This window comes from Aethalodelphis obliquidens, unplaced genomic scaffold (genome assembly GCF_003676395.1).
Source record: "Aethalodelphis obliquidens isolate GAN/ISIS:26980383/991018 unplaced genomic scaffold, ASM367639v1 scaffold45, whole genome shotgun sequence".
NCBI lineage: Eukaryota > Metazoa > Chordata > Mammalia > Artiodactyla > Delphinidae > Aethalodelphis > Aethalodelphis obliquidens.
In genome coordinates this window covers 10,047,124-10,071,507 of record NW_020837989.1, presented here as the reverse complement: position 1 = coordinate 10,071,507, position 24,384 = coordinate 10,047,124, and the positions used below count along the sequence as shown (strand labels likewise).

The 24,384-nt window shown below is 38.9% G+C and overlaps 3 protein-coding genes across 7 annotated transcripts in view; 2 read left to right on the top strand and 1 right to left on the bottom strand.

The window, feature by feature from the left end:
• Positions 1-24,384, bottom strand: part of LOC113606889 (serine protease inhibitor Kazal-type 10-like) — a 90,286-nt gene that overhangs the window by 21,275 nt on the left and 44,627 nt on the right. For 4 of the 5 annotated variants that reach the window (XM_027081681.1, XM_027081679.1, XM_027081678.1 and 1 more), the window contains exon 4: positions 15,751-15,814. The exons of the other annotated variant lie outside the window; for it this stretch is intronic. In XM_027081681.1, coding sequence (XP_026937482.1) covers positions 15,751-15,781 — 31 coding nt within the window. In that variant the 5' untranslated portion in view covers positions 15,782-15,814. The remainder of the gene's footprint in view (positions 1-15,750; positions 15,815-24,384) is intronic. 5 annotated transcript variants of the gene reach the window in all.
• Positions 5,518-13,825, top strand: SPINK13 (serine peptidase inhibitor Kazal type 13). The gene is made up of 4 exons (XM_027081683.1): positions 5,518-5,587; positions 7,660-7,697; positions 8,352-8,479; positions 13,777-13,825. The coding sequence occupies exons 1-4, from the start codon at positions 5,518-5,520 to the stop codon at positions 13,823-13,825; spliced, it is 285 nt and encodes a 94-aa protein (XP_026937484.1).
• Positions 22,070-24,384, top strand: part of SPINK7 (serine peptidase inhibitor Kazal type 7) — a 4,097-nt gene continuing 1,782 nt past the window's right edge. Inside the window, 3 exon segments of the mRNA XM_027081397.1 lie at positions 22,070-22,153; positions 22,512-22,563; positions 22,832-22,903. Coding sequence (XP_026937198.1) covers positions 22,070-22,153; positions 22,512-22,563; positions 22,832-22,903 — 208 coding nt within the window.

Below are 24,384 nucleotides of genomic sequence, written 5' to 3'. Positions count from 1 at the left end.
ACACAAAAGACCCTGAATAGCCAAAGCAATCCTGAGAAAGAAAAACAGAACTGGAGGAATCACACTCCCTGACTTCAGACTATACTATTAAGCTACAGTAATCAAAACAGTATGGTAGTGGCACAAAAACAGAAATATAGATCAATGCAACAGAATAGAAAGCCCAGAAATAAACCCACACACCTACAGTCAATTAATCTACTACAAAGGAGGCAAGAATATACAATGGGGAAAAGACAGTCTCTTTAATAAGTGGTTCTGGGAAAACTGGCAGCTACGTGTAAAAGAATGAAATTAGAACATTCTCTAACACCACACACAAAAATAAACTCAAAATGGATTAAGGACCTAATTATAAAGGCTGGACACTATAAAACTCTTAAAGGAAAACACAGGCAGAACACTCTTTGACATAAATCTCAGCAATATATTTTTTGATCCACCTCCTCAAGTAATGCAAATAAAAACATAAATAAACAAGGGCAACCTAATTAAATTAAAAAGCTTCTGCAGAGCAAAGGAAACCATAAATAAAATGAAAAGACAACCCACCGAATAGGAGAAAATATTTGCAAATGAAGGTCAATACCCCCACAAAGAAACAATAAAAAAAAATGGGCATATCTAAGCAGACATTTCTCCAAGGAAGACATACAAATGGCCAAAAAGCACATGAAAAGATGCTCAACATCACTAATTATCAGAGAAATGCAAATCAAATCTACAATGAGGTAACACCTCACACCATTCAGAATGTCCATCATGAAAAGGTCTACAAAAAATAAAGCTAGAGGGCTTCCCTGGTGGCGCAGTGGTTGAGAGTCTGCCTGCCGATGCAGGGCACGCGGGTTCGTGCCCCGGTGCGGCAGGATCCCGCATGCTGCAGAGCGGCTGGGCCCGTGAGCCATGGCCGCTGAGCCTGCGCATCTGGAGCCTGTGCTCCGCAACGGGAGAGGCCACAGCAGTGAGAGGCCCGCGTAACACAGGAAAAATAAATAAAAAATAAACGCTAGAGAGGGTGTGGAGAAGAGAGAACCCTCCTAACCGTTGGTGGGAATGTAAACTGGTACAAGCACTATGGAGAACAAATAGAGGTTCCTTAAAAAACTAAAACTAGAACTACCAAATGATCCAGCAATCCCACTCCTGGGCACATATCTAGCGAAAACCATTATTTGAAAAGATACATGCACCCCAATGTTCACTGCAGCACAATTTACAACAGCCAAGACATGGAAGCAACCTAAATGTCCATTGATGGAGGAATGGATAAAGAAGATGTGGTACATATATACAATGGAATATTACTCAGCCATAAAACAGAACAAAATAATGCCATTTGCAGCAAACAGAATGAAATAATGCCATTTGCAGCAACAGGGATGGACCTAAAGATTATCATACTAAGTGAAGTAAGTGAGACGAAGACAAATATCACATAATATCACTCATAAGTGGAATCTAATTTTAAAAAAAGATACAAATGAACTTCTTTACAAAACAGAAACAGACTCACAGACTTCAAAACAAACATCATTACCAAAGGGGAAATGTAGGGGGAGGGATAAATCAGGATCTTGGGATTAACATATACACACTACTATATATAAGATGGATACCCAACAGGGACCTACTATATAACATGGTGAACACTACTCAATATTCTGTGACAACCTATGTGAGAAAAGAATCTGAAAAAGAATGAATATATGTATATGTATAACTGACTTTGCTGTACACCTGAAACTAACACAAAATTGTAAATCAACTATAATCAAATAAAATTTTAAAAAATTCAGTTCTGCCTTTCTGAGAAAAATAAAGCTTATCTTCATCCCAATAAATTCCCCTAGCTTCTTCATCTATGTCCAAGGAAGGCATTTATAAATAGAAAACTGACAATTCCAAAATGTATTTGATACAGAGGAACAGTTAAATAATACCACAAGGAAGCTAACAGGCAAATGCAGAACGTGGTATGTTCTATGAAAAAACTGATCCAATTTAAACAAGTCAAGGACACAGAGAAAGAAGAGGAAGACAAGTAGGCTCCTCCGAATTAAGAGTTGTAAGAGACATAACCACCAGTGTCAAGAGTGGACCTTCTTTGGATTCTTACTCAAACTCTAAAAAAACAGCATGTTTGAGACAACAGGGCAATTTGATTATAAACATTTATCATTTTAGATGATACAAAAGAATTATTGTTAATGTTAAGTGTATGAATCTCAGTAGGATTATTGAAGAAAATGTTCCTGCGTATAAGAGGTGCCGGCTGAAGTTGTAGGAATGAAATGACTATGCCTGAAGCACTTTATAATGCTTGAGGATTTTTCTAAAAAATTGAATAGGTAAAGCAAATGTGCCAATCTTGATAATTACTGAATCTACATGATAGGTATATATGAGTTCATTATGTTATTTTCTACATTTTTGTGTATGTTTGACCTTTTGTAATAAAAAATACTAATGTAAAAAAAGACTATATTATAAAGATGTTACTTTTACCAAATTTATGTGACTCCAATAAAAATTCCAGTAGAATTATGTCTTAGTGGACTAGACAGTGTATCTAAAATATATCCATGATGATATGCTCTCAAGAATATCCAAGAACACAGTTTAAAAAAAATGGATGGATTTCTTTGTTCCTTCCTTCTGTACGTATTAGTGAATACTAATCAAGTGATTTTAAAAAAAACAAAAACAAAACCCTGCAATGCATTGCAGTTACAAGGTCAAAATTAGGTAAAGATAGGGTCTTCTCCTTCATAGAGCATGCAATCTCATTATCTAGGGGGTAGTATCGTGGAGAGATTAGGAGTACTGACTGTGGAGAGAAGGAGATAGAGGGCAAAATCAAAGACGCTGCCAAGAAAGGCACAGGGTATCACACAAGACTGGTCTAAGAAGACTATGGATAGTAAATTAAAGGGAACATTCATTCTCTAAGATGAAAGAAAACTTAGAGAAAGTAATGGAACGTGGGCTTTGGAGTTAAAGGTACCTGTGTTTGAATCTCATCTCTGTCCATTTGTAGCTTTGTTAGTAGCTAGTTAGCTTCAGCAAATGACTTTACTCCCCTCAGCCTCGTTTTCTTTTTCCCTTACACAAGTTTCAGAGTGATATAAACCTCATGGGATTATTGTGAGGAATAAATATGATGAGAAATGTAAACCACATAGCCAGGTACTGGCAAAAAGAAAGGAATGGATGAATGTGTAAATCCCTAGGTAAGTTGATATGGAGAGAAGGATAAAAGTAGAAAGATAGATAATAAAATTTCCAGAATTACAAGGCAAAGGGGAAAAAAGTGAAGCTAGTTCATCCTGAGGTTTCCCTACACAATAAAGAAGAGGTGAAGTTTACTACTCAAAGTAATGTAGCAGAGGTGTGGTCAGACAGTTGAAAAAATTGGATTAAAAATGGAAATTATATGGAGATGGCTGGCATAGGTAGCAACCTGACATTAAATAATAAGAGACCTCCTTAGGAGTCTAGAGGGCCTAGGTCAGTAGTGATGATAGCAGGACTGTAGACCCCATTGTATGGAAGTTGTTCCATCCTTGCTCCACAGCCAAGGTCTGGAGCAGGAAAATAGCATGCTGAATTTATCCCGGCTTGGAAGAAAGAGGGAAGAACCAAGAACAGGATGTCAAGAGAGCATGCTCATGCCAAGGGGCTAAATATAAATGTCAGTCTATGGGACTCAGACTGAGAAGGGAAGACAAGCAGCAAAAGGAGTACTAACTACTCTAGGAGAGTTTAAAGTGTGTGAGATAGAAATTTTCCAGATTATGGCAAAATTTCAGGCTTGCCTACGTTAAGGTGGAGGGGAGGGAAACACATGGAGACTTCAGAAGACTTAGGTATTGCAAAGATTATTAGTCATGGTGCTGGAGTTTCCCTGGCTGATGTCAGAAATCATGTCCTACAAAGATCAAACAGATAACCCTTTTGAGAAGCAGGATGGGCTAAATGACCTCTGGAGGCAGAGACCAGGAAAATGAATCAGCCTTGAATTTGGTGAGTGTATACCAGATTATCTGGAATAAGGTAGGTAATTAACCTGCTTTGCAAATGTCATCTTGTTCTCATGATCCACAATCAGAAACCACAAGTACAGAACCTCCAGGTCTGTCCCTGCCTGCTGGAGCATGAAACATCAGAGGAGGTGGTTTAAGAGAGGGGTCAAACTAGGAAACAGCTATTAGCGCAATATCTTGCCAATCAACTGGTCACTCAACTGAGCAAGGAGCCTGCCTCCTCTGCTCAACATGCCCCTGGGCCACAGACTCATGGAACAGCAACTTTGCTCAAGGCTAGCTGTGACCTCAGGGTGACTACAGCGGGCTCACATTTTGCAGCAAGCTCATTCAGGTAAACATCTCTTCACCTCCTTATTCTAAGTCAGTGATGGTATCTCTTTGGCTTTCTTCTCTGTCACTAGGTTTCCCAGTATGTTTGTTTTCCTCCAGCACCCTCCTTTTGTTTCCTCTGCACAGCTAATATGGTTCTCTCTCATTTCTCTATGTGTCCACCAGCTGCAATTTGGAGAAGAGACAGAATGAGTAGAGTAGGGCATGGGAAGTTGAGTAAATGACTTGGAATGTATCTTCTCTCTAGGCCAAATAGTTCCATTCTTACAAAAGAAGAGTTTGGCTACAGAAATTGGTAATTTAATACAGTTAAACTCTACTTACATTAATATCAGTTGATATTCTCAGTATCCTGTGATGTTCATGCTTTTTCTGAGGCTCATACTTCTAAGAAATGTTGAAGCTAGAATTTGAACTTACCAGTGTCATCAAAATCATGTGCACTATATATGAATCATAAAAATGATAAAAATCAATTATCCTGATTTGTGTATCAGGAAAGGTATACATAATTTTTATGACCCCAGACCAACAATTCCATTTTCAATCTATTCTTTGTATTTGAGCACATGTAACTGGCCTGGAAGAAGAAACTTACTTAGGAAATGGAGGACTTGAATGTGGGAGAAACTGGTCTATCCCAGGAAATCAAACAATGTGTATTATAAAGTGACACATCCCTGATTGTGCAGCATAGTCCTCAGTTCACACCTATTTTCTCAGAATTCTTATGAATTCTTAGTGTCCGTATTCACTAACATGAGTGTCTCAGTTTAGATGATATATTGTAGGATGAACCTATTTATACGTAACATGCTGGGGTCAGCCCTGGTGAGAGCCCTGAGGCTAATTCCTCTTCCAAGCCAAAACAGTGACTGTACAATGGCTGTTGGCAGGGGAAAAAAAAAGTTATTTTAATGGTTTTGTTTCCCTCTTTAGAGCAGAAGAGCCTTCTTAGGTCTGAATCCCTAGAGACCAGGCCAGTTTGGAATCACCATGGCCAAGTTCATGGGAACGGCACCAATTCAGAGTAGTGGGTTCTCTCACGTTTGGAAAGCCAGTTATGCAAGAGATTACGAATAAACTATCTTGAGCATTTTCACAGGCCTCACCAAAGCAGGACGTTAGATGAGATCAAATGGCTGCCTTTCCCTGCATGACTGTATTTTTCCTGGTATCCTCCACTTTGGCACAGATTGTTTTTTCAGGTAAGCATATGTCTTTTACTTGCAGGAGAGAAAAAGAGTCATTTGTGACTGGATGGGTAAAGTTTTGCTGAAACATAGGCCTTTGGGATTGATAATACAAATGGGGTATCAATTGGGTATCACTATTGGAAAGGGATTGCTATTGGATAGCAATTTAAAATTATTTTGAACATGACAAATGAAACAAAATAAACCAAAATGAACAAAAGTTTAGGTTCAAAGATATGTTACTGCCTCCATACCCTTTTCCTTCCACTGCAGTCCCACCCTCATCTTTTATGTAACCAGTCTTATTTTAGGTACCTATTGGCATCCTGCTTTTCCCAATTCAGAATGTTCTGAAAAGCAGTACATATCAGTTCACAGGGATTTCCTCATACTTTTATACAACAGCATAAGACTTTTTTGGATGGATGTACCAAAGTTTATTCAACCAGTCTTAGGTGTACGGGCATTAGTTTGTGTCCAATATTTTGCAATTAAAAAACATGCTGCAATAAATAATCTTATGCATATGTATTTTTCTATCGTTGGAAGTTTATCTTCAGGGTAGATTCCTTGAATTGTGATTGAATGTGAATGCAAAGTAGTTTTGTTCAACGTTGCCAAATTTCACTTCATAAAAGTTGTGCCAACTTGCATTCCCACCAGTAATAGATGGTATTTCAATATAGTTTTCATTAGCATTTTTCTTATCATACTGCATTTGAATATCTTTCACAAATTTAAGGGTCATTTCCATATCTTCGGGGTTTTGTGTGTGTGTATGAATTGTAGGTCCATGTATATAACTCATTCAGCAATTGGGATTTTTTTCCCCTCAATTTTAAAGTATTCTTTATGTATCAGGTATATTAGCCCTTTATCTATGATATCTGTTGCAAATATTTTTTCCAGTTTATCAGATATCTTTTTTAGTTTATGTTTATATTTTGTCATGAAAAAGTTATTTTTATTTGGATGTAATAAAATGTATCAGTCCTTTCTGTTACTGCCCAGAGATTAATGAGTCATTATCAGAAAGTCTTTCGTATATTAAGATTAAAGAGCAACTCAGTTGTGTTATATTTTGATCTTTGTATTGTTTTGTTTTTTATGTTCAGATCCAGGTCCATTTGAAGTTTGTTCTTATGTGTGGTATGCAGTGTATATATATTACTTTATTTTTACTAGATGAAGGCTTTTATTTTTCTTTTCTCATAACTATATCCAGCTGCTTTTGTTATTAAAATATTCTGGCTTTTTAGAATTAGAGAGGAGCATTCCATCTTTTTTATTCTCTGAAAGAGTGCATATGTAAACAGCATAGTCTATTCCTGGAGAGGTTGGGAGGCTTGTTGTTTCCTTTATGTGAAGATTTTAAAATCGTACAGCTTTTCTAACTTTGTAAATTCTGACTTTTGGAAAGCTAGAATTTTCTTGGATATTTTAAATATCACCTAACAGTGAGAGATAGGGCAAAACTTCAGTAAGTCTTTTCTTATTTTATTCTCCCATAGCCAGCTGGTCATCCTCTATCCCTAAGCAACACCAGCACTCCTCGCACAAATCAGTTCACCATATCCCTCAGTCTCTCCAGAGCCAAGGAACTCCTAAGCTTTCTCGTCATCATTCTTAGTATCCTCTTTAGTTCAGCATCTTGGTAGGAACTGGCCTAATCCTTTATTTACTATATTACTTTTAATTTTTACAACCATCTTTAAAATGCATACACTTATCCTAATTGTCGTGACGAGGAAACTAAAGCCAACAAAAGTCAAGTGACTTAATGAAAATAACACGGTTTGCAAGTTAAGCATAAAACCCCAAATGGTTTTTAACTCTTTCCTCAATGACACAGCAAATTTATAAATGAAGTCAGGACTGCTAAAAGGAGAGAATAAATAAATGGATGAAGTAGTTAACAAAGGAATACCACCCACAAATTTTGTTGCCACAAATTATTTTGTATACTTTGTGCAAATAAGTAATTGCATTACATTTCTTTGTTCAGTCAGTAACTTCAGTGAGTGAAATCAAACTCCACGGAGAACTGTTTCTTTTAACCTATTGTGTCTGTACTTTATTTGCAGAAATCTTCAAACCCCATGACTATTCTAAATGGCCTATGGTAAATTTAAATTTCTAAGTTCTGAATTCTGATCTTAATCTGATCACTCTCCTGACATGAGAGACCTAAAACTTCATAGTGGTTAAGTAGAATGGAAGTTTTCTATGTGACTTTGGGCATGTATCTTAACCTCTTCAGGCTTAGATTTACTCCCATGTAGCACAAGCGCTGTAATAGTAAGATGCATCTCTGAACATTAAATGAATTAATACCTGTCAATTGTCCAAGGCCACAGAGTTTAACAATGGTATATACAGAATTTAATCCCAGTCTCAATACAGAACCCTCACTCTTAAAAACTACATTTAAGCCCCTATCTTCTAGGAGTTCAGAGACACATAACTATCTCTACTCACAAACTTCTTATAATGAGTTACTGGCATCGAGACTCCAAGTTTAAGTGAAAACTTTGCATTTGGGATTTAAGCTGAGTTATTATACTGCTTATGACTAGCAAATGATGAATGAGTGAGGATACTGTAGTTAGAAAAAAACTTGCCTGACCAAAGCCCAGAGGAGAGGAAATCTTGCAAAAAGATCAATTGACTAGTAACATTTGATATTATTTCTATGTAGGGCAGAAGTGACAGGCCAGGAATAGATGAGGGAAAATCTATCAGTTGTTATTCGTACGATATTTTATGATGTTTGTAGCCCCCATGTAAAATGTACTACCCACTGGATCCTCTTTATGACGCAAACTGTCCTGAGGTGACAGCATATGTTTGTGCTACAAATGGCCACACTTACAAGAATGAGTGTTTCCTTTGTGTTGATCAGTGGTAAGTTCAAAATAAAATACCATTATTTTTTCTCTATATTTCTTCACAGAAATTTCCAATAATTTTAGCAAGGAACTGGATTTGCTGATGCATGGGATTTTTTTTTTAATAGCCTCTATTGTTCACAAAAGACTGAGGACAGACTACATACATAGTAAAGAGAAAAGACTTTTTAAAAAATTTAGTTAACATTCAAAGTTGACTCATTTAAAAAAAAGAGAAAGAAAAGCTTACATGATATTTTGGCAGAATTGTACAGAGATCATACTAGTAGATAGTCTATAGATTATATTCAAGCAATAAATAGAAATCCATCTTAAAAAAATCAAATTTTCTTTAACAAGTCACAGTGACATCCCTATGAGTAGCACCCATATTGTTGCCTGGAAGAAGTAAATATAGATACTGATACAGACATACAGACACAGACATAAATACAGGTGTAGATATACACGTAAGTAACAAAGTGATTATGTGGTCTTACATGGAAAAAAACTGTCAAATTTTTTTGCCTTTCTAATAAATTCAATGGGAAATTTAGATTAAAAAGTTAATAATATTCCTTGTGATATATTTTAGCTCTATTTGAAATTGTTTTTACAAATCAGCCTTATCGTGTCTTGTCAGTAACTCTTCTATGACCTATGAGAGCCTCTCTGTTGGGAGTCTCCAGGAGTACCCTCAGGTTTGATGATTCCCTAGTAGGACTGATAGAACTCAGAAAAGCTGTTATATGCATGCTAACAGTTTATTACAATGAAAGGATACAGAATAAAATCAGCAAAGGCAGAAAACTCATAGGGTGGAGTCTAGGAGATCAGGTACAAGCTTTCAGTCGTCCTCTCCCAGGGGAGTCACACAGGCAGTGCTTAAATTCTCCCAGCTATCATGTGTCATAACTTATATAAAGTATTGACAACCTGGGAAGCCCCACCAAAGCTTTGGTGTCCAGGGTTTTTACTGGGGACATGCAGCACCTACATGATTGACAACTACTTAGTCTCCAGCCCCCTCCCCCTAGGAGTTAAACTGATACAGAGTGGCTCAGCACCACAGGTGAACAAAAACAGGCATTCACCTCAGGGTAAATTATCTGGCATGACCTATGGCCCTAGGTTACAAAGTTACTCTTATCAGCCAGAATATCCCAAGGGTGTAGAGATTACTTCCTATGAGCTGATTTGAGCATCTCAAGTCTGCTGAGCTAACTCTTTAATGCATATCTTCCTTTGAGAAGAATCTTCACGGACTTCTGGCATCACATTAGCATGCCACTGCAATTATTTCTGAGCACTGAAGGAAACGAGGTGTAGAAACTAGTCCAATAAAGGTAATACTTGCTCATCTTCAGAGCAAGTACTAGACTCAGAGGATGACTTTAAAGGAAAAGAATGGGAACTGAAAAATGTGAATTAACCATAAAGGAAAAGAATGGGAACTGAAAAATGTGAATTAACCAAGTATCTCCCATTGACTTCAAAGAAAGATGAATGAGAATTCATGAATATTAGCAGACTATGTAGAATGATTAAATTACATAATCATTCCTTCCAAATGTGGTGGTTGTCACTTTCTCAGGCAGGGCTAATTAGGCAAAAGACTTTGGGAAGTGTCTTCTTAGCTCTTCCACATAAGCCTTCTTCACACTGTCTGGTATTTGGATGCACAACATTAAAACGAGCAGCATAAGAAGGACCCACCCACAATGGCCTGGGCTTCTGAAAATCAGCATAGCTTGATGCAGAATTATATTGGGGACTTGATTTTCCACTCTGCTACAACCAAATGGCTTCTCAAAGATGGTTCTGAGATTTTTTTCAGCCTCATCTAGGAGACTTGAGAAAGTCTCAAAAGCTCTATCAGCATGCCTCTGATCTGTTCTGGCACTCTCTCACCCTCTCACTCTCATTCTCTCTCCTTCTCTCCTTTCTTTCTTTCTTCCTTTCCTTCTTTTCTACCTTGTAAGTCTGCCAGATACACTATGAACACTGTTTTTTCTCAATCAAAATATAAATAAGGAGCCTCTGCTGATTAAAAAAGAAAAAAATGGTTCTCTCATTGGAGCCATTATGAACATAGTTCTTATCACACATATCTATTTCTGGAACACAGAGAACACTGATGCCAATGGCAGGGATGGTACAGTTGCCTGTATATTTGTTTTAATTCTCACTGTGACTTGCATGTATAAACGTGGCCTTCATGCCATTTCTGGATCTCCGGGCAACAAGAATAGTCATTATGCTCTTTTGAGGAATGGAGGCAGAAGAGTAATTCTTCTGTCTCTGCTCTTAGCTAGTGTTTTGAAGAAAAATTCTGAGAAACTGGACTCACAATCCTGAGAGATATCCGCCATTTATGAACAATGTAAATCCCTTGAAAAACAGAAAACTTAAGTGTGCGTCTTGCTCAGAATTGAAAAAAAAAAAAATCAGTCATTATCCTTAAAGGAATCCCCCAAGCCTACTCAGTGTAGGGCCCTCATAATAACTACCAAGAAAATAGAGTTGTCGGGCTTCCCTGGTGGCGCAGTGGTTGAGAGTCCGCCTGCCGATGCAGGGGACACGGGTTCGTGCCCCGGTCCGGGAAGATCCCACATGCCGCGGAGCGGCTGGGCCCGTGAGCCATGGCCGCTGAGCCTGCGTGTCCAGAGCCTGTGCCCCGCAACGGGAGAGGCCACAACAGTGAGCGGCCCGCGTACCACAAAAAAATAAAAATAAAAAAAATTAAAAGAAAAAGAAAATAGAGTTGTATGAAACAGATCCCAGACTCTTCATAAGTTTGTGGTCTTATGTGGCAAAAAGAATGTATTACATAAGAAAATTCACGATAACAGAAAACAGTATTGGTTCTGTTTAACCAGAATAGTATTTCAGTAAGTTTTCATGGTTGACAGTATTTCAAAAATCAGATTTTACCTAAAAATACAGGTTTCCAATTTATTTTTAAAAAATCAAACATTAATAGTAAGCTAGGATTTCACATTCAAGAAATAAGCAACAGTTATCTAGTAGCAGTTCCCCATCCAAATGGAGTGCAGGCAATATATATATTATTTTTCAGATTCTTTTCCATTATAGGTCATTACAAGATACTGAGTATAGTTCCCTGTGCTATACAGTAGGTCCTTGTTGTTTATCTATTTTATATACAGTAGTATGTATATGTTAATCCCAAACTCCTAATTTATCCCCCCAACCTGCTATTGCCTTTGATAACCCTATGTTTGTTTTCTATGTCTCTGAGTCTATTTCTGTTTTGTAAATAAGTTCATTTGTATCCTTTTTAAGGTTCCACATATACATGATATCATATGACATTTGTCTTTTTCTTTTTCTGACTTACCTCACTTAATATGATAATCTCTAGGTCCATGCATATTGTTGCAAATGGCATTAATTCATTCTTTTTTTACAGCTGAGTAATATTCCATTACACACACACACACACACACACCCCATATCTTCTTTATCCATTCATCTGTTGATGGACATTTAGTTTGCTTCCATGTCTTGGCTAATACTGCTATTAACATTGGGGTGCATGTATCTTTTCAAATTAGAGTTTTAGCCAGATATGTGCCCAGAAGTGGGATTGCAGGATCATATGGTAACTCTGTTTTTAGTTTTTTAAGGAACCTCCATACTGTTCTCCATTGTGGCTGCACCAATTTACATTCCCACCAATGGTGTAGAAGGGTTCCCTTTGCTCCACACTCTCTCCAGCATTTATTATTTATAGAGTTTTTAATGATGGCCATTCTAACTGGTGTGAGGTGATACCTCATTGTATAACCTCATTGTAGTTTTGATTTGCATTTCTCTAACAATTAGTGATGTGGAACATCTTTTCATGTGCCTGTTGGCCATCTGTATGTCTTCTTTGGAGAAATGTCTATTTAGGTCTTCTGCCCATTTCCTGATTGGGTTGTCTTTTTTTTTTTTGATATTAAGCTGATGAGCTGTTTGCATATTTTGGAAATTAATCCTTGTTGGTCTCATCGTTTGCAAATATTTTCTCCCAGTCCTTAGGTTGTCTTTTCATTTTGTTTAAGCTTTCCTTTGCTGTGCAGAAGCTTTTAAGTTCAACTAGGACCCATTTGTTTATTTTGGTTTATATTTTCATTACTCTAGGAGGTGGATCAAAAAAGATATTGGTGCCATGTATGTCAAAGAGTGTTCTGCCTATGTTTTCCTCTAAGAGTTTTATAGTGTCTGGCCTTATAATTAGGTCTTTGATCCATTCTGAGTTTATTTTTATATATGGTGTTAGAGAATGTTCTAATTTCATTCTTTTACATGTAGCTGTCCAGTTTTCCCAGCACCACTTATTGAAGAGAATGTCTTTTCGCTGTTGTATATTCTTGCCTCCTTTGTCATGAGGCAGTTAAAGTATTCTTAAAGAAAAAGTGCAGGGACTGGTGGCGCAGTGGTTAAGACTCTGTGCTCTCAATGCACAGGGCGCAGGTTAGATCCCTGGTCAAGGAACTAGATCTTACATGCATGTTGCAACTAATAAGAGTTTGCATGCCACAACTAAGGAGCCCGTGTGCCACAACTAAGGAGCCCACAAGCCACAACTACGGAGACAACGAGCTACAATTAAGGAGCCCGCCTGCTGCAATGAAGACCCGGAGCAACCAGATAAATAAATAAATAAAAAGCTAATACTATGTTGAGAGGTTTAAAAAAAGAAAAAGTGCAAAAGAAAATAGAATGGGCAATTTACACAGGGCTCACTGCTTGGGAAAACACATGGAACTGAGAAACTGCAATGTCTTTAGGGAAATAAGGAAGATAAAAATTGTGTTGAAAGGAATGTCAGGTATTTAAAGGACAGTAATAAATAAGGGTGGAAAGTTAGGCAGAGGCTAGTCTTCTGGGAAACATAAATCCTAAAGTAAGGGGAACAGACTGTAGTCTATGGGCAGTGTAAACCTAGTGAAAATTTGAGTAGAGTGTGAATTATGTGAATTATTATGCATAGCATTATTGCTGTGGTTATCTTTTACTTCTTGGTAGAAAAATTTGACATTGCTACACTGAATGAAAAGGTATTAACATGGGAATGGGTTGGGGAATGAAAGACTCTCTACTGAAAAACTTCACAGAGCAATTTTTGAATAATCAAGACATGGGAGGGAATGTGCCAACTGTGGTGGCCATGAAAAGAGACGGAGGTAAAGGGAATTGTAGAAGCAGCTCCCTTTCTCAGGACTTCATTTGGAAGAGATCGGATGTGAAGCAAGGCCCCCTTTCCTTATGATACTAATCTCTTTTTTCTTCTCTTTTCTTTAGGGAATTTGGTCCTTATATTAAATTTGATAAATACAGAAAATGTGATTAATGGATAACAGAGTACTATATACTTGCTTATTCTTTTCACTAAATTCTGAAAATTATTTCTTTTGGAATTTGAGGGTGTATAATAAATAACACAACTCCATGCTGCACCCAAATTTGGAACAACATTGGAAACAAAAGAAAACTAATGGAGAACTGAGTATCACATTTATTAGAAATAAACACCATACTGAAAAAGGTGGTAGATATTCATCTCTGGGTACTGATTGTTTCAAGTCAGCTTTCAGTTTGCTTGGGGCTGAGGCCTGTTATCAAACGTGCTTATGAACACTCCCCTGAATTCAGTTTATTCCAGATTGCAGGCTTATCTGCAAGGTCAGACGCTGCCCCACTAATCTCACTTAAAGACATGAACAAAAGAGAAAATATCCCCGCCACACATGCACACAGTTGTTTGAGAATTTCTACTCCATATGCATAAATGAAGCCCACTTTCAGTAGAAGAGAAAAAGGTCCACATGCTAACAGAAGGAGAGAAGAGCCAAGAGCTTTGGGGAACAAGCATTTTTTTGAGAGAAAGGGAGAGAGTGCTCATCGTCTGACCCCCAATTGCAGTATACCTAATCCTCACTCCATCCCATTGTTCACATTACATCGTTCAATAAATTCCCTTTTCTTTTTTTGCTTGATCTGGTCTATAATCTGTCACTTGTAGCTGAAAGATCTTGACTAATACAGGGAGATGAAGTCATTATTTTACTTGAGGCTGGGGAAATGAAAAGAGCTCTCTCCTTTGCCATGTGTGCTCTGTGTTAGTACCTGTTGTTGCCACTAGATGCCAGCCTCAATCTTCTAACTTAATCCGACGAGTTGAACCAGACAGGTCCAGAAAGGTATGCACAAGTCTACTTTCTCCATCACCTTTCCAGCATATACACAGCCCACCTCTGCTAGCAGGGGAGACCCTCGTCCTCTTATGTCTTTGTCCCTCCTGCCCCCAGCACTCCAGGCCAGTAGGATCCAGCTGGGTGGCTCTCTTTGGAGCTGGGGTGATAAAGTTTCAGGTCTCTCAGGTCCCTTAAAATGAAGAGTCTCTTAAAATACAGACCTTCTCTTGTTAATTATCATCTTGTATAGTTGAACACTATTTCATTATTTCACCTTTCCATCTCTGCCTCACCAAAAATAACAAAAGCAGAATCTTCTCCTCAAAAAGGGGTGGGAGGTATAACTTGTCCTATCACAGAATAAAAAAGAGAGAACCAGGAAAATTCTATCTTTTATTTTCCCCTCCTCAAAAAAAAAGAGAGCCCACAATTATTCTACTTTAGTAGGAAAATAAACAGGCATAGTTAGAAATCCCTGACTTAACAAGCATCTTCTCTGTTGTGTGAAAATGCTGGGCTGACTGGGAGACAGATAGGAACACACACACGGTAACTAAGCTCATATGAAGTGTAAGCTGAGAATGGAAATAACCATCTGAAGTTTTAGATGAGAACACAGGCATTCCAGTAAAGGAAGGGCAGTTTGACATCTTGGCCCAGCCTTAAAAGAAGAGGTAGAGTTCTGACAATAATTAGCCCATGTTCACTGAGCACATGCACCATGCCAAGTGCTGTGTTTTATTTGCTTTATGTCAATTAATCCTCTCTACAGTCCTATAAGCCTGCTACCATTGTCACCCCCATTTTACAGATGAGGAAACTAAACTTAGACAAGGTAAACTATGCAATCTTGTAGTTTATAAAGGACTGAAATTTAAACTCAATTATCTTGCTCCTAACCACAACCTTATGTTGTTTACAAACCCAAAAGGGACTAGAAAAAGAGAGCCTAGATGCACTAATGGACAAATAATGTATCAAAATAAAATTTTGTTTTCAAAATTATAAAATCATTCCTCAAATGGGAGCCAAGTTTCCTGCTTACTTTTCAGATATTTAAAGTAAATTAGTTAATACTCACTTAGCATCAACTTTTTAGGCTTGATCACCATTTCTGTTTTCTGATCTCCAGATCTATTTATTCTCTACAAAACAGTAAGAAATTTTTTATAGAGTACAGGCAAATAAAACCTATTGGTTTGTTTAATGAACATTTATTGGGTGCCTATGCTGTGTCAGACACTGTTCTAGGCACTGGGCAGATAAGGCCTGTATTCTCAAGGAGTTCACATTCAGATGACCTTGGTAAGAGCATAGTGCTGGGGGAAAAACGATAACAAACAAATAAACAAAACCCACGAGTAGCAAGGTCAGGAGTGGATACTGCCTGCTATAAGCAGAGAGATTGCTAGAGGGGCTAGGAGAAGTCAAGACCAGATGTTGAGATCAGAGAGACCTGGGAGATACAACGACGTCATGTAGGTAGGCCTTAAAGCCACGGATAGAAGTCTAGGTCTTATTCTAAATGAGATGAGAAGCCGTTAAAAGGGTATTCCTTTAATACTTTGAGCTACAGCCTGCTCCTCTAGACGCAACTCCTGAACGTAATTTATCTGTAAACACTATGGCGGATTTCTCACTTCTTCATCTGCCTCCTGACTTTCCAGACCCTTTCTCCTCAGAGCATGGTCAGGAACAGCACTGGGAGCTTGTTAAAAATGCAGAATTGTAGATTTCACTGCAGACGTGCTGGGTCAAATTCTACAATTTATCAAGATCCCCAGTGGAATTTTAATGCATCTCAGGTTGAGAGGCATTGATGTATACCCCTTAGAGGAGACTTTGGGAAAGAGAAGTGGGTTTTTTTTGTTTTTGTTTTCCCAATGGTTTTGTGTTTTTCCTGGGAGACACATATGCTCCCAAGACATTGCCTGGCTAAGTGTTAATGAGTCTGAACAAGGCTCACCTCAGCATCATTAGTCGTTAGTGGTAAATGGCTAAGAATACAAGCTCTGAAACCAAACTACCTGAATTCAAACCTCAGCTTGATCTCATGTTACTTAAGTGAACTTCAGCAAGTTAGTTAGCCTCTCTCCTCTATACCTTAACTTTCTTATGTGATAAAAACTGTTCTTGGACAGGGAGATCAGCCCGGTGCTTTGTGACCACCTAGAGGGGTGGGATAGGGAGGGTGGGAGGAGACACAAGAGGGAGGAGATATGGGGATATATGTGTAGCTGATTTACTTTGTTATAAAGCAGAAACTAACACACCATTGTAAAGCAATTATACTCCAATAAAGATGTTAAAAAACAAAACAGGGCTTCCCTGGTGGTGCAGTGGTTGAGAGTCCACCTGCAGATGCAGGGGACACGGGTTCGTGCCCCGGTCCGGGAAGATCCCACATGCCGCGGAGTGGCTGGGCCCGTGAGCCATGGCCACTGAGCCTGCACGTCCGGAGCCTGTGCTCCGCAACGGGAGAGGCCACAACAGTGAGAGGCCCACGTAATGCAACGACAACAACAACAACAAAATCCAAAATCATATTATTTTTTAAAACATTTTCTCTACAAGAAAGTAAGGTCCAAGAAATAAAGTCCTCACATGTCTTATTTATCTCTGTATCTCCAGTGTGGATAACACTGCCTGGAACAGAGAAGGGAAATGGTGAGGTTATTACCTGTGTTGTACTATTATTAAGTAACTTTGCATTGATATGTCAGGGTAGGGAGGACATACAGGATTATATACTATAAAAAAATAGTAAAGAAGCTGATCTATATCATCTGGAGAAAAAAGAGACCTTGACTAGGCACTCTACAGCTGCCTTTGCATACTTGGAGAGAGCAGACACATTCTATTGGGCTCCACTGTAGAGAACCATAATATATGGAAACCAGATAGAGATGCAGTTCTGTTCAATATGATAAAGAACTTCTGAGCAGTCCAAACAGACCAAAAATTCAATGATCTTCCTTGGTAACTAGTCTTTATATAGAACATCATGACTTTATGGGAAACTGGAGTAACTCCTTATTTGTTGATGTCCAAGGAAAACACCAACATCTCTTTAGCTGTTATGTAATGGGTAAACTGTGGCAAATTAAGTTTGCTGAAAATTAAGTTTAAAGTGAAAAAAAATTTCTGTATTGTAGAAAATTTAATAGAACCTTTAATAAAATAAAGTGCATTATGAATCTCCCAAAAAGAAATAGAGTGTCTAGGGTTTCCCAAGTCTAATTGACCAAAGAGTCCCTTTTTCAAGAAATACTAGTTAACATTTCAAGGGACACCAGTGTCTGGAAGATCAAAGGTCTAGGGTTCTCTGCATGGAAGAAGGACATGAATTGGTAGAGGGTGGGAGTGCAGAGGGAAGAATGTTATGGACTGATTTGTGTCCTTTCCAAAATTCACGTGATGAAGTCCTAACCCCTAATGTAACTGTATTTGGAAAAGTGGTTTCAAAGAAGTAATTAAGGTTGACTGATGTCATAAAGATGGGGCCCTAATCTAATAGGGTTTATGTCTTTATTAGAAGAGGAAGAGTTACCAGGCCTCATACACTCAGAGCAAAGACCCTGTGAGGACACAGTGCAAAGGCGGCTGTCTTCAAGCCAAAGAGAGAGGCCTCAGGTAAAACCAGCCATCCTGGCTCCTTGATCTTGAAGTTCTAGTCTCCAGAACTGTGAGAAAATAAATTCTGTTGTTTAAATCACCCAGTCTTTGGTATTTTGTTATGGCAGCCCTTGCAGGCTAATACATCCTCTAATGTTGGCTAACTCTAGGGTTACAGGTGTTCCCTTCAGCACTGAGCACAGTAGACAGGATTTTACTAACAGGAGCTGGGAGGTGTGTGTGTGTGTGTATGTAATCTAGATCCAGATAGTGTCAGGTCACCTAGAAGCAACATGAACCAACAGGAAATAGTCTTTACTGTTAATTCACAACATCTTGTCCCATGATTGAAACTACTAAGCCTCAGTGATTCAAAGAAAATTGAATAGAACCAAAGCATAGGATCCCTAGATGTGCTAACTCCCTGTTCCCACAAGAGGCAGGGAACAAGGTCCTGTCAGACACAAATCAAAATGCAAAGATCAAAATGCAAATATTCAGATCTCTGGGTCACTGTGACTCAGTGCACAGAGGCGTGATCACAGTGGAGGGGAGGGGAGGGGGGAAGGGGGGAGGGGAGGGCAAGGGGAGGGAGGGAAGAGGAGGGGAGAGGAAAAGAGTTGGAGTAGACTGCCCTGGGGGTCCAGTGGTTAGGACTCTGCGATTCCAACACAGGGGGCGTGGGTTCGATCCCTGGTCAGGGAATAAGGATCCCACATGCTGTGCAGTGTGGCAAAAAAAAAAAAAAAAAAAAAAAGAGCTGGAGAGTGAAGGGGCCACATAGGGAAGGGAGAAGAGGACAGACAAAAGGCTAGAGCTAGTTCAGTCAAATCTAGGCCACTGATTTTAAACTGCCACAAGAAGGCCTTGAAGGTGTTGGATGCCAAGAAGGAAGGAGCCTGGGGTTGGGGGTGAGCTAGTACAGAAATTAGGAGAGAAAAACAGAATTAAGTAGTAGAGTTCCAACTTCTCCCCAGCCAGCCCCCATCCTCAGCCTTATTTATTACTTGTACATATTAGGGGTTTTTAACTTGAAAACTTGAAGCACCAGTCTAGTTAATCTCTAGCTGTGGGGGAAGCAGAAAGCACCAGATGGCAAAAGGGCTGTCACAGCACTGCACCTTAGATGAAGGTGGAGGACAGGGGATGAGGCCTTGTCTCCTGATTCTCAATCATCCCCTCTCCCACTGGGATCCTCCTTCTTTCCAAATGATTCTCACACATGAAAAAGCCATGCACCCTGACCTGGTGCTCAGCCCTGTCTGCTTGCTCACTTGAAACATCAGCTCTCCTTCCTGACTGCTCTGATGTGGCTGGTTTTACTCCTATTACTCCAATTTCCAATATGTCTTCAGGTCTACCTCTAAGATTTCGATTTAAAGGCAATACACCAGAGTGAGTAAAAAGTATGGGCTCTTAACCTTAACCATAAACTAGCCATTTCTCTAAGTCCCTGTTGCCTCAGCTAAGTAACAGGGCAAAACCCACAGTGATTCAGTGTCATAACATATTTTGGAAGGAATGTTAAGCATGGTATTGACTGGGTCTGCTAAAAACTAGTACTAATTTTGTCTAGTGGCCACTAATTTTATATCTTTTGTTGACTATCTGACTTGCTCCCATCCACGTCTGTGCCAAGCCTTCTTCATTCTACTCCAGCTTCCAGACCAACCTGATTCTTTCACTGCAAAAGGCAACCCCAGAACTTAACAGTCAGAGCCAAGCTTACAATGGGTACCCCTTCACCTTTCTTTCTCTTCCTTTCACAATATGTCTCTATACTCATCCGCTCTTCTCTGTCTTCCATGTCATAGGGAATGGTGTTACACTTGTGCTCTTAATCTTATTTCTTACTTTTCTATACTCCTCTAATTAGACACCCTCCATCATGTTACCTTAAATTTCTTCTTCTTCCCTTTGTCTTTAAGACATGCTCAGTCCATCCTAGATCTTGCTGAAGCCTTTGTTTTTTCCATTCTTCTCCTCTGACTATCAAACATCTAAAAAAGAATAACCCTATCTTTCCACTTCATCCTGATCACCCTTTGATTCCATTCCCAATCCTTTTAGCTAAAATTGCATTTTAAACTGCAACAAAACACCTCTTCTTGAAATATAATGGCTTTTTCTCAGTATTCATTCTCTTCAAACTTTCACAGTAAACAATAAAGCTTATAATTCACTCTCTTTATTAGAACATTCACTTCCCATTTTTTCCGTGACTGAACCTAATAGTTTCCTACATTAATTGGTATCATGATCTTGGGAAGATTACTTAAATCCTCTGAGCCTCAACTTACTCACTGATAAAACTGGATAATAAAAATTACTCCCTCAATCAGTTGTCATGAATATCACATTCCATATCATTAGTTACCCTATATCAAGCTCTAATTATGATCTTAGCATCTGATATACAAACACACACACACCAGAGATTTTACCTATTTATAGACACATTATATATATATATATATATATATATATATAATTGTATTTCACACTCAAAACCACTCTGTGAGGTATTATTTCTATGTTACAGATGAGGAAACTAAAATATCAGAACTTAACCTATGCACTCAAAGTCACACAGCCAACATTTATTAGAAACAAGATTGCAAATAAGATCCATGGGACTCAATGCACACTTTTTTTTTAAGGCTGTACCATGTGGCGTACGGGATCTTAGTTCCCTGACTGGGGATCGAACCCATGCCCCCTACATTGGGAGCATGGAGTCTTAACCACTAAGACTAAACCACCTAAACCGTCAGGGAAGTCCCAATGCACATATTCTTAACTAAGAGATTATACTGCTCCCCAAACAGATGTAAGAGTCTAAATTTTAGGGAGGCATGCAATGTCATTTATTATCTTTTGTATGTGTTATGCTTCAGAATGTACTACAATAAGCCTGCCAAGCAAAGCACTGGTGAAGCAGACTCTACTGCCTTCCCCCAGGTTTTCATACATATGTCCTCAAGATCAAAAGATAAATAACAGACATTTGGATAACTGTGCTTGGAAAATACAGTTTAAAATCTAATGTCAGCAACTCACAGCGGAGACTCTTGGCCTGTCAATAATAATAGTAACAATCACAGCAACAATTACATGCACTGCACTTGAAAACAGACTTTCATGTAAAAGACTCCAATTATGTGAACTCTACTGGGGCTAGCAATAGGTCCCACTTGACATGGCATGAAACTAAGGCTCTGGGGTGGTCTCTGTGTCGTTTGCCAACTATTTCCAGTTCTTCCCATTCCGGTTTTCAAGACTGGTGGTCAGTGGTTAAGAATCTGCCTGCCAACACAGGGGACACAGGTTCAAGCCCTGGTCCAGGAAGATCCCACACGCCGCGGAGCAACTAAGCCCATGTGCCACAACTACTGAGCCTGCACTCTAGAGCCCGGGAGCCACAACTACTGAGCCCGCATGCCACAACTACTGAAGCCCATGTGCCTAGAGCCTGTGCTCCGCAACAAGAGAAATCACCGCAATGAGAAGCCTGCACACCACAACGAAGAGTAGCCCCTGCTCAATGCAACTAGAGAAAGACTGTGCACAGCAAACGAAGACCCAACACAGCCAAAAATAAATAAATAATTTTTTTAAAAAAGAGAGAGAGACAAGGTAACACTGTACCCAGTAACCTCTATGGTTAGGCCAGGCCACATCCACATGACAGTGAAGGAGAGTGACACTGGTGCCACTTCTGAGATGGAATATTCAATTGCTGTAAATGGAAATCCTCAGGAATGCATCTTCACTTCACCTTGACAATGAACAATATTCCAAATGGTGACTACCCTGTCTACTTGGAATCCATTGAAGGCATGCAGCACCATCAGCTGACCACCATACATGTATAGCTTGAGTAAAAATCAACTTGTACTGTTTTAAGTCACAGAAGTCTTGGGATTATATGTTACCACAAAATAACCAGCTCTTCCTAACTGATATAGGCTCATGGCACAACTGACTTCCCCAAGATCACACAGCTAGAAAATGTCAGTGCCTTTCTCCAAGCCTCATAAGTGCTAAGGTCACTAGTCCTTCCACTATATCCCAGCTTGCTTCATGGGTTTATTGCCTCGAAAATAAAACAACATTTTCCCAGGAGCCAAAATATAAACCTAAGTGTAACCTGTCTGATCTGAGTTTAATATCCTCTATTTTGGTGAAATAAAGAAATTTTGATATTTTCATTTATTTCGTAAATAGGCCAAGCAGCCTATACTTAATCTCTTCTACTATATGAGGTTTGGAAATCTAAGTAACAACATTCCCCATCTCTAGAGCAGACAGAAAAATACTTCTCACCTTGCATAATCAATCTGTTGGTCAGACAGGAAGTAGCAATTGAGTGACAAGGACTGTATCACCACCCAGGGTGTGACACTGTGCTTTGAGAGCCAACACTGACTCTGGATGACCTCACAGGAAAGGTGGAGAAACCAAGCATTGCCTTATAAACACACCCCTTTCCTAGGGTATGGCTGATGCAGCTGTTGTGACGGTCCTGAGCAGCCTCTGAATCACAGCCATCTCCATCGTGAAGATCATTGGGGATCTCCTTCTGTTCTGTACAGTGGCCCATCTCTGCACCTGCTCAGGTAAGTTAAGGGTAGATAGTGCCCTGTATAGCCATTAAGCTTGTTCTCTGAAATAGCCCCTCATAGGATGTGAACATCTCAGAGAAATGTCTTGTCATGTGGATTTAAAGTATACTGGTTTGTAACAGAAACAGCCCTGGCCTGGAAAAGGAGACACTTATGTTCCACCTGGAGTTGAGGGATTTGGATCTAGTGCATTCCTTTTAAGGATTTCTATTTCCATTCATGGAACCAAAAAAACCCCAAAAAACAGAAAAGCCTTATTTTTTCGTAAGTCTCCCATTTTATTAGGACACTAGAAATTGCTGGTGCTATTAGATACTACTCAGTGCAAAGACTCAGAGAAACTTGGATCTCTCTCCAAATCAATACAGGAGGATTGATATAAAGCATGATTCTCCAAAACCCAGGAGTCAACAATTAAACTTTTAAACAGTGAAAAATTACTTAAATAAGATTCTGATGCCTTGGAGATATTCCATTACATTCCTTTATCGACTAGGAGGGGGAGAATATCAAAGATGGTGCTTCAGGCTCTTAGAAGTGGTGACTGCAATATTTTTATTGCTATCTGATGTAAAACATTATCAGAAACATGATGAACTCCAGAAAACGTCCCATGGTCAATAAACGGAGGAACTTTGGATGATTCTCTTACTTGAACCAAGGCTTACCTAACCTATTGGCCATTTGGCTTCCTCAGCAAACAGCTGGGTTTTCTGAAAGGACGGGGTAGGTGCTGAAACTCATCAGACTCTGTAGAGAACTACAGAGTCTCAATTGACAGACTTTCTGTTAATTAATGAGATATCACAACTTTGCTTTATTTTTAACATTTCCAACTGTATATCTCTTTCAGAAGTTGCCAGTCTGCCTTTAAAAACAGTGAGTATATTGAACCACATTTTAATTTCAGTTTAATTTCCTATTTAGTTTTACTTTAATTTCCTATTTACTATATTTAGCCAACAAATACTTATGAAATATATATGTAAGATTAATTCAGTATGCTTGGGGGGGGGTGAAAGGGAAGGCAGCCACAGATAAATTGCCTTTGCTTTTCAGAAGGCAGCTGAAGAAATATGACATACATATATGTAAATAACCACAGCCTAAAGAAAATTTTCCAGAATTAAGAAAGAGCAGGAGAGGACTTCTAGCGGAGAAGATGGTGATGTCTTCATGGAAGGGATAACATGTGAGAGGCAAGAGACATTTACCTTGGTTAATTGCACAGACTCTGGATTCAGATCCCAGCCCTACCACTTACCAGCTTTTATGTTAGACAAGTTCTCTTTTTAAGCCCAAATTTCCCTCATCTGTAAAATAGGGGTAATAGTAGAACCTACCCTATTCAGTTGTTCTGAAGATTAAACAAAGAAATTTCATGTAAGATTTAAGTTTAATGCCTGGCAAAGAAATGCACATATGTATACACACACACACACACACACACACACACACACACACACACACACACA